Source organism: Mesitornis unicolor, unplaced genomic scaffold (assembly GCF_000695765.1).
Source record: "Mesitornis unicolor isolate BGI_N332 unplaced genomic scaffold, ASM69576v1 scaffold38105, whole genome shotgun sequence".
In the NCBI taxonomy this organism is placed as follows: Eukaryota; Metazoa; Chordata; class Aves; order Mesitornithiformes; family Mesitornithidae; genus Mesitornis; species Mesitornis unicolor.
In genome coordinates this window covers 21,249-31,896 of record NW_010188208.1, presented here as the reverse complement: position 1 = coordinate 31,896, position 10,648 = coordinate 21,249, and the positions used below count along the sequence as shown (strand labels likewise).

Sequence of the window (10,648 nt, the reverse complement as noted above, 5' to 3'; positions counted from 1 at the left end):
TAGCAAATGTACACACTCCTAGACAACATCATTCTGAATGATGTTTTAAAACGTGCCTGATTCAGGGGCTGTAAGAACCTATCAACAGCAAATGCAGTTGCACACCTTTGAAGACATTACACAACATCTCTGCTTCATTCTCCTCATCTGGTAAACTGGGATTGTACAATGTATTTACCCACTTTGCAAACCTCTTGGAAGTAGTTCCTATCAGAACCCACTATAACCTCTCACTGTTGGAAGTACTATCTTATCCAACTTGATTCCTAGTGCAAAATGTACTATATTCCCAGTCAGCACATTTAAAGTAAAGTAAACCTACCTGAAGGAAAGGTACCTCAGATAAATTTTAGCTTTCTCGTTTCTTTCAATTGCACTGTTGCCTGGTATACGCAAAGCTTGCAGATACAGGAGACGGACCTACCTTACTGTGAGCTGTTGCCAGGTATCCTTTCCTCACATTCAACATCTTGCAGTTCTATAACTTCTACTTTAGAATTTCTTCTTTCACACCACACATTAAAAGGCACATGGGGGTCCTCAAATGGCCCATGATCAGCTTCATGGTGTCCCTCATAGGAAGGAAAGCTCCCTCCCCGGGAGCTGTGGCTGTGCACCGCAGGGTGAACAGCAACAGTCACTGAAGCTGAGGCAGTCACAGTAGTGATGGGCTGGCAGTATGCTGGTCCTGCAGCGCCCACGGCGCTGAACGCTGGGCTCCTCATGTTATGAGAGCGAGCCCTGTGGCCTAAGCGATCCCTATTGCTAGGTCCTGAATGCCCTTCAGTAGAAATCTCAAAAGCGTCCCTGCGAGGGCGGTAAGGAGGTGGTCGCAGCCCTTCCCTTGCTTCCCGTTTGGGTTGTCTGCCCTGACGCCACGCCTGTTGCGCGCTGCAGTCTGGATTCAATTGCAATCTGGGACTTGACTGATGCCTTGTCTCTGGCTGAACCACCTGAAAGAAAGATGCACTGTTACGCCTCCAACAAAATGAGGCAAACAAATACTATGCTTGCTTATATTTTATGCTGAGAAAAATTATAATAATGCTGTCCTGGCTCTAACTCTACAAAGGTAATGTTCCAGAGTCTGGTAATTGTTGATTTTTCCAGATAGCTTTTGTCTTGATTTTTCCATATAGTTTTTATCTGAGGCTATTAAAACCTGGAAAACATACGTTCAGAAAAACACGAACTGACAGCTGAAAACATTATTGTAAGATTCCTACATACTGGTCCATCTTTTCAAAGGAATAGGTAACAAGCACTTGATCTTAACTCCTTCAACAAACAGAATTGCAGGCAGTTGGAAAAGACTCTATTCCATGCAGGATATATACACGCACAGGATGTTATAGGGTAGTTTGTATAGACTGTAGGAATCTGTTTTCTGATTTCAGTAAAAAGCGTGAAGCGCAGCGGCCACATCAGTCAATAAACCGTGACCAACTTCAAATGTGGCTGTGCTTGTACCTATTTCTAGGCTTCTCCTGAACAAAATCAGATCCGCATTGCAGCTCAGCATGCAGCATCAGCAGGGGTATGAGACAGAGCTTTTTCACTTTCCTTTGAAATCGCAGTTATGCCAACCCAGTAGCAAGATGTAACAGGCCCAAGATTTGGTACAACCCTGAAACTGTTTTCTTCTGACTCTATCAATCTTTCTCCCCAAAATACACTGTCAGAGAGAGGTACATGAGACGGTGATCCACGGGGAGCTGAGCTGTGTGGAAGAGGTCTGGGTCTTTTAATCTCTCCCCATTCTCTGAGAACAGTCATCAAACAGACTGAGAGCTCTCTCTTGTGGCTGGTGCCATATGATGTAAGAGCAATTACACATGCCAGAGAACTCTGCTTTTGCACGATCATTTTACCCCCACCTTGATTCTAAAGGAGAGGACAATGAAAGCCTTCACTCCCTGCTTACAAGGCTTGGCACAAAGTCACGAAGCATAATCAGCCAGAAATATGAAAGGGGTTTCCACAAAAATAAATAGATGTAAATAACAAAAACCCAAAACACTCTTCTTACCCTCCTGCCAGTCAGTATGCAAGCTACTTACAGTGGATCTCACAAAGACAGGATTCTCAGTGGCTTCAACTATTACTTGATGGACTGGTGCCCCAGGGCTGTGGGTAGCCTCATACTGATGAAGCTCTTCACTGATGCCGGACACTGTGGTTTGGGAGCTGTACTCAGAATCAGAGGAGTCTGACCCATTATTTGTGTGCCCAGGCGGCAGCACAAACCTCACGATGCTGGGGGGCGGCTCAGGAGATGGTGTGGGCAGTCTGTCTCGTCCATTGGCTGGAGAAACCTGATAATGACAATGCATTCAGTAACATTCAAGTACCACTACCCTTTTAATGATTAGTGCTTGACACAAATGTTCTTCCGCCAAATACACTCTCATGTGCCATGAGAACCTTAGCACCAGTTTTCTGATGAACATTTATACTGATCTGAAAAAATTAATTAAAGAAAAAGACACATGATCCCCATCTGTGGACATGTATGTAAACAGGATTACACAGATTCTTTTGGGTATCGTTGTCTCAGGAAGTGCATGTGTATGCGTGTGCGTGCATGCACTTACATTTATAAATATAATACATAGACTTCCTTCGCCCTTCAGCATACATTCAGAGTGATTTCATAAAAACACCTCAAATGTGTCTGTATAGCATGGTTCACTGTGTATTTGCAAAGAAAGATAGACATGGCTGGGGGCACAGCAACATATGTGGTAATAACATATACATATCTATATATATCTACATCTAGATCTAGATATATGCATATACTGCCTGAGTAAGGGACAGGTCATGTATACTGTTAGGAATATAAGATTACACACTGTTGTCAAAATTGCTTTACTACTACTAAAAAATAAAAACTTCTGAAATATTACTAGTGCTGTATACATACCGTGAGTTTTACTCCTGTACACATGCATACATATATTGACATGTGAAGCATAGCACGCTAATTCTGCTAATATGTGATAAAGATAACCTTATGTAACACAGTAATTGTGTTAACTATGGAGCTGGTAATGAATAATAAACAACCAAATAAAAATTTGATATCTGTGAATCCTTTTTTGCTGTACTTGGGCTCTATACTGTAAAGTCATCAACATTTAAGTGAAGCCTTCTATCCATCCAAGATGTTGCTTGAGCCCAGAGCTTATCGCAAGGAGGAGTGACTGGACAGGGGGACCTTCTGGCAGACCGGTCATGGCTATCAAGGTGTGGTCTGTGGACCACCACTGGTGTATGTTGGTCCACACAGCCCTTCCTGGTGGTCTGCTCAGTTAAATATTTTAGGGAAAGCAACAGAGGCAGTAAGGTAGGAAAGAAAAAGGTATGTTTACAAAATACTGGGGAAAACTGTTATTTTACAAATTAGTTTGCATATCACACTATGCTTTTCAAAGCATAAATAATTCTACACTTGTGTCAGATTTGCTGATTGCAGCCTCTAAAACAAGACTGATAAAAAAACCCAAACCTTAAACATGTAAGTAGAAGCATATTAAACTAAATAACAAACAGCACACTTTTAAAGATGAAAAAGCCCCTAGTGCAAGAAACTTAAAAACTAAAAAATTCCAAAAGAATTTTAAAAATAGTTTCTAAAAAAAGGGGGTGATCTGGGGGAGCAGGCGTGCAGAGACAGTATAATTTCTTCTGTTCATCATTAATTTTACTGACCTCAGGATATGGTCCAAAGAATGAAAGAAGAACAGGAAGCAGGACCAGTCCATTGAGAACTCCCAGAATGGTTAAGATTGCCAAAACAGCAAAGAAATACCTGAAGTAGGATTTAAGGCATTTCAGGGAGAGAAGAGTCACAAGTACTGTTAGAAATATAGGATTACAAATTAGTCATAAATGTGCTAAAATAATACATTTATTAAATTAAATCTAAAATATTACTAACATTGTACTAAACAATTATATCATTTTCCATACATATAGGTATAGGGTTTTTTTTACCTTTTGAATAAGAGAAGCTACAATTCCACAACCCAAAGTGTTAGTTGATAAAAGAAAGGAAGAAAATGACATCTGTTAATTTCCCAGAATCTGGAAGCATGTAATGTTATTTATGAATGTGTTACACAAACACAAAAATATGGAATGTGCAATGAATAGCTGAATGGATTGGAAGCACAAACACAATGAAAAGGGGCCCCCATTAGTGAAAACCCAGCAGAAGCAAACAAATGAAGTGAAGGGTGTAGAATTTAAACAATTTAGCCTAGAAGGAAAAGAAACCCTCTTCTCCCAGCAGCTAATCCACTGTGAAATGCTTCTGCATCTTACAGCAGAATCTCTAATTAAATCTCCAGTGTATCAGGTAAGGGCTTCCCTTGCTGTTCACTAATCACAACTTTCTGCCTAGAATTCTGTGAGTTCCAGTTTTACCAAATAGCCTGGATTGCAACCTTTTTACAGCACAGGAACCCACTTTCTGCAAAGAAAATGCTGCCCATTCTATAGTAAGCTTCAGCATTGTACTGAGTAACAGCACTCCACAATGGCAGAGCTGCATTGCAGGCTAATCTTTTGTTGAACAATTTAGCATCTCTGAATACTCTTGTTTTGCGTCAGCCAATTCAAACATAAAGGCTGAAGTACTATGGAAGAAGAGGAAAGTGCACAAGTGGTTGTCCTTTCCCACCACTGAGGGCTAAGGTCTGGAATCCTTCATGAATACCAAGGTAAACCTGTCAGTAAAAGGAAAGCCTTGCTAGTTGGTATTCGACACAGCTGGGGCTCAGACTAAACTTAAGACTGGGTTGTAACTAATGATTTCAAGGACTCAGGCTTGGAAAATTCCTAGAGGAGAAGGCAAAGGAAAAGAACGGAGGGCAAGTTTGCTACTAATGGGTCTGCTGATTACATTGTCTAGCTGGCAACAAACTTTACTGCCTCCCTGTTCCCCCATCTGATCAAATATATCAGAGTCCTGTAAAACTACAAATATCCTGCTATTGTAAACATCTAGGAATTTCAGATCTGCATTAGGAAAAATCAGCAAGCCAATCTGCTCTACGAACATAAACCACCAGAGCTTTATACTGGGACAGAGATCAACAACAAGCATTAAAAACATTTGCATCTCATCCATCTAACACTAGGATAAACAGGAGGATTACAGCTCTGACCACTTGGTGTATACAATGTCTGTTAATTTACTTAATCTTCCACATTGTTGGACTAATCTATCGCTTTCCGGAAGTTTGGGATCTTCTTCACCCACTATAACAATGCTCAGACTCCCATAGTTTATTTTATTTTATTTTTTAAACAAGGTGACTTAAGTCAGATTGTGCTAGAAAATGAGAAACCGATGGCCAAAAAAAAGTAAAATAACATCAGTTGAAAAGTTGAAAAGCTCATTTTGTAAACTGAGAGAACATCCAATCCAAATTTGGTGTGAAGGGCTGCTACAATATTCCATTTGGTATGACACAAAAATATGCTTGCTGAAATCTCATCTGGTAAGTGGGAAAGTAGCACACCAAATGTATCCCTGTAAATTTAGGTTAAATCTGTAAGTAACCTATACATCAAAGTGTTCCAACCCCTACATGGTTAGGTCCTGAAAGAACAATTCTACTTTATTTCTTCATCATCAATAAAATAAAGTAAAAATTACTGGCTTGGGAAAAAACAGTATCTATTTCAGTACATGCAGTATCTATATAGTAATAATCCTCATGCAGGTTTTATGAGGTCTAACTGCAAACTGCCTGCTTTCTACAAACCTCTTACATACATAAACAAAAAATCTTGATGAGATTTAGCAGCCCTTCTGGCAGTTCCTGCCTCTGACATTTTGTTGTTCTTCTTGTCAAATGCATGTCAGCTAAGTCTAGTCATCTATCCAGCTTATGTCTACCTAAGCACTTAAGTCATCTTTCAGAACATTTTTATTTGGCCCAGTTCTACCTCAGTTCCATTTTAGGGCTTGGGGTTCTTTTTGGTGCTTTAGTTTGCCACAAAGAGCCTGTGTTACTTCTAAGATTAGCCATTTTGCAGAGCTCCACAGGTTGTTTGGAATAGAATAGGATCTGTTTCATTCCACTTCTCAAATTCCCTTCAACAAAAAACTTGCTTTCCTCTCATACTTGATGAATTCACAGTCTTAATTAAATTCACAAGAAACAGTCTGGTGCAGCTCTAAACAGAAGAGCCTTCAGGCTTTGCTTTACAAATTTTTAATGTTAAGTTCTGTGTTCATACTTATGGTTCCCCAGCTCCCAAACAGGGCTTTTTTTTCCTCTCCCTGTTATATATCACTGTAAACCTCACATAATGACAGCAGGAGAAGGCGCAGAGAGAGTCTCCAGCACGATTGTAGATTCACATGTCCTTTGCATACCAATTGCTGTGCATACAAGAAGTCTGGAGGACCCAGAGGTTGAAGGTCAAACCCAGCTAATACTGGACAATACTAGATGCTTTGAACTGACCCAAACCCAGAATTAGCAAACTTTGCTACAGAGTGCCATTTTTGTGTTCTTTCATGCTGGTTGTCAGATTTTCCTGGAACAGATTTTAATACGAGCAATGGAAACACTACTGCGTCTAGCATGTAACAAGGAGTTAATAAAACAGAGGGAAAGCAGGACCATGACGTACGCATGCTTGACACACCATGCATAGTAATAAAATGACATATATGCTAAAGTGACTAAAAATTAAAAGCATGCTGATTTTTATTTTAAAAAGAAAGTCAAGACACATAAATGCTTCACCTGACAATGAAATCAAACTCTGATCCTGCGAGCATTAACACTCCAAGCAGAGTGGACACAGCCCCATCCAGCACTGGTGCAAACATGTGTTCCAATGCAAGGACAGCCCTATGGTTCCTGTCTCCCATGGCAGTTAAAAATGCCTGTAAAACAATAAAATCTGTTTCATTATAGAGATACATACAACATAGCATGCATGTTTTTCACCAGTTAAGTACTTCAGACAATAGTTTATGAAAGTATCTCTATAGCTGGCTAACCTTCAATAGAAAGCCTGATTCTGCAGTCATACCACATAGCTGCTGCTGAAGTCACACAACCAAAGCACTGATTGCATAGTAATAATTTTGGAAACAATGCCTGCTTGCATCAGTAGACTTTTGTCTCCAGCTTTGCTTATTTTCACCTGCAAAGAATTCAATTTATGGTGAAAGCACTTCAGGTGTCAAAATTTCAGGGCTACTCCTGTCACTCATGTGGGGCCATGGCTTCCATGACTATCATGGGAAGTTTGCTGTAAAAACAGTCAGTCAATCTTGATGCAGGTTTTCCCATGCACTTGCCACAGACCAGGAACTGGTAGCTTCAGTTCAGGTACACAGTGACACCCACAGCAGCCTTATTTGTTTATTAGCACATCAGGTTCTATCTCTTTACACAGAAGTGTCCACTGGCACAGCACATTTCTTCTCACTGGTCCAAGGCTCCAGACCATCAGATGTTACACACAGTAAGCGCCCAACTGATGGAAAGTTGTCAGCATACTCAACAGGACTGGTACGAAGTAACACTAGATTGTGAGTCACCTTTCTTTTTTAAACACTTCTATTTCACTCAAAAATGTTTTTGCAACATGGTAGTGCCTAAGCAACAACATGACTAGTGAAATGTCTTCCTCCAGCTACTCAGTGAACAAGCTGTATCAAGAACACTCAAATACTGTTGTTTCCTATCAATTAATGGTTTAAGAAGACAAGAACCTGGTTGATCTTCTTCCTGTGATTTTTAAGGGCTCTCCAGTGAATTCTCTACTGCCTATTAAGATATAAGCTCAAGCAGCTATCTTCCTTTTGGTCCTGGAATGTAAGTCTCTCTTTTCTAGTGGCTTATTTGCACTTATCTGACAAATTTGGAGTGAAATCAGTCAACACATTAAAAAGTTATTTAGTGGGACAAGCAGACCAAAAATGGGTACACGTGGAGTGAGATTTCCGGCCCTCAATTCCATAGGTAGCAAATCTATGTACTATTAATCTTTAGTACTGGATTGAAAGTGGTCTGTGGAAACTTAAGAAGTTATTTGTAGACTTTTAAAAATGAGGACATAGTTCACAAGTGATAGCAGAGAACTGAGCCACAAGTGGATTGTGAATCACTCTTAAAACAAGTCAAATTAAGTTCTGTATCAAGAGTTCGAACATGGTCTTTTTGGTTTACGCAGCACTGGTTTGACTGTTTAAATGCAGGAAGCTCTCTGAAGGTGAGTACTGCTGCTATCATCTGAGGCCTTAATAGGCATTCTTTTATTTAAAGTCCACATTTGAAAGCTTTTGACTCCAGAGTCAAGATGAAAAAAAAAAAATCAAATTCAGTTTGCTTGACATTTTACCTTCAGGCACAAGTGACTATTACATTTTTCGGTATCTATATATAAAGTCCTATAAATTAATTAGTTTCTTCCCATTTAGAAATAAGTAAGTCTTTTGTCCTTTTTAATTCCAGTTTTCTTGTTTTAAATCATCAGTTCTAAGAAACAGTAATTTCTTTGTTCCTCCTGTACACCATTAGTTTCTGACACCAAACTACTGCAAGTTCTAGCACACAGGTTTACCTCCAAAAACCTAACTATCTGTTGCAGAAAAACAGATGTCACCACTTCAGGGAACCAGTTGCTCCTCTTTAAACTTATCCTACTTCCCCTGTGATTTTTCTTAAAATTATTCTCCCCATTCTGCCACTTTATATGCCTCAACTCTGTGCAAAATCTACATGTTCCCAGTATTTGGCCATCTCCAGCATTCTAAGATTCCCATTAGTTCTCCTCTCTTTTTCACTGTCACCAGATCCTCCTTTTGAGTACAAAAAGCCTGTTGCATTCCCATCCAATCTCACCAGCAGCTTCCAGCCCCCTCCCTTCACTTTTTTTTGCATTGCTACAGTACTACTATACTAGAGATTACAGTAGACTACAAGCACTCTCCCTTAAATTATGTTATATTGATCACTCAACCTGTCCTACTTTTTAATACAATAAAAATCAAATCCATGAAGACAATGATACTCTTTAACTATTTTGAAATATCAATTAGAAAACCTGAAAGGAAAATGACTGAGTGTGTAAAATGTTGGAAAGATCAGCGCTGACATTATCAAATGTGAACACAAAAATAGCTCGCTATTCTTTGTCACCAAATAAAGCAAGATGGGTTTTGCTTATCTTGAACACCCAAAACTGCCCCCTTGTAATTTCTACAGAATTTTGCACATCAGGTTGACTAAGCTGGGTGAGTAGGTACACTCTACATTTGGACACTTAACAATGAAAATCTTTATATAAAACATACATTTTTACCCTCCCTGCTCCTCCACATCACAGCAGAAAACTATCTTCCTACAGACTGCATGTTTGTGCCCACTACTAATAGCTGATGGGTTCTGAAAAGAAGGTGCAGATTTTTTACGTGGAAAATTAATCCAAACACATTCAAATTTTAGTGGTCCAGAGAGATAAATGACACTAGATGCGATTTTAAAAACCTCCTTTAAAGGCTTCTCTTTCACAGGACACAGAATCTACATGCAAGAAGGAACGAACAGCTGTACAGCACTGAGGCAACAACAGTGAGGCTGCAGGCAAGGACGACCAGGAGAGTCTGGACTGAAGTAAGGTGCATTCAGAGCTCTGCTTTATCTATGTATTTGTATCACTCAAACAACTAGATACCACCAATAACGTATCCCCTCTCATCTCCTGGGAGACTGACAATAGTTAGGAACTACTTCATCCAGGCGAACTCTGCTCCATCAAGACAAACTAAATGGCACACAAAACAGACCAATTTCCTTTGGAGAATAATGTCATTGACTTACGAGACTAAATAAGGATTTGTGATCCTAACATTGCCATTTTATTTTAAAATATTTTGAAAACGCTTCCGGATTTTACGTACCAAAGCAACGTGAACAGTGAATTCCACACCAATGCCAACAGAAGCAATCAGGATCACCACAGGCACTGCACTCAGCTTTATTCCAATTAGACCCATCATGCCAAACAGCTCCACAGTCATCAGAGCCAGCACCACCACCTAGATGATTTCAAACAGCTGTCAGTAACTTCTTATACTCCAGACAAATGAAGAGAAAGATGTCAAAACAACATGGTGAGTACAAAATGTACTCCTCAAAGCCATCCTGTATTCCCAAAGACAAGCTGATATTCCTTGTTTTGCTGTGCTCAATGGCAATAACTTGCTAGAGTCAGTTTAAATTAACAGATCAAGCATCAAATTGGCATTAGTTATAATTTATCAGTGATCTGAAAAACAATTTATTCTTCCTTATCATGGATACTCCTCAAAACATAACTTTTCTTTTTCACCTGTTTCTCAGACAATCCTTCCAGAAAAAGTAACTTTCAACTACCTGTATTGAAATTCTTTTTGCAAAACTGCAAATATAAGCGTGGATGACTTCTGAGTAGATTTAAAGCCCAGAAGAAAGGTAATGCTGTAATCAGCTGATAAATCTCAGGTTACAGAAGGGCTCTGAGCTTTTAAGATATTTGGAGACACTGACATGGACAAAGTGAAAAGTTAAATCTAACAAAAAGCTTTTATTTTTCTCTCATCTACTTTGTTAAAAAAATGAGGAAAAGG

The 10,648-nt window shown here is 39.5% G+C and overlaps 1 protein-coding gene across 1 annotated transcript in view; it reads right to left on the bottom strand.

Moving 5' to 3' along the window:
* Window positions 1–425: 425 nt before the first annotated feature.
* Window positions 426–10,648, bottom strand: part of PTCH1 (patched 1) — a gene marked incomplete at its 5' end in the record, with an annotated part of 30,839 nt that continues 20,616 nt past the window's right edge. Inside the window, 5 exon segments of the mRNA XM_010185686.1 lie at window positions 426–953; window positions 2,061–2,315; window positions 3,715–3,814; window positions 6,771–6,913; window positions 9,941–10,078. Of these exon segments, the coding sequence (XP_010183988.1) occupies window positions 426–953; window positions 2,061–2,315; window positions 3,715–3,814; window positions 6,771–6,913; window positions 9,941–10,078 (1,164 nt within the window).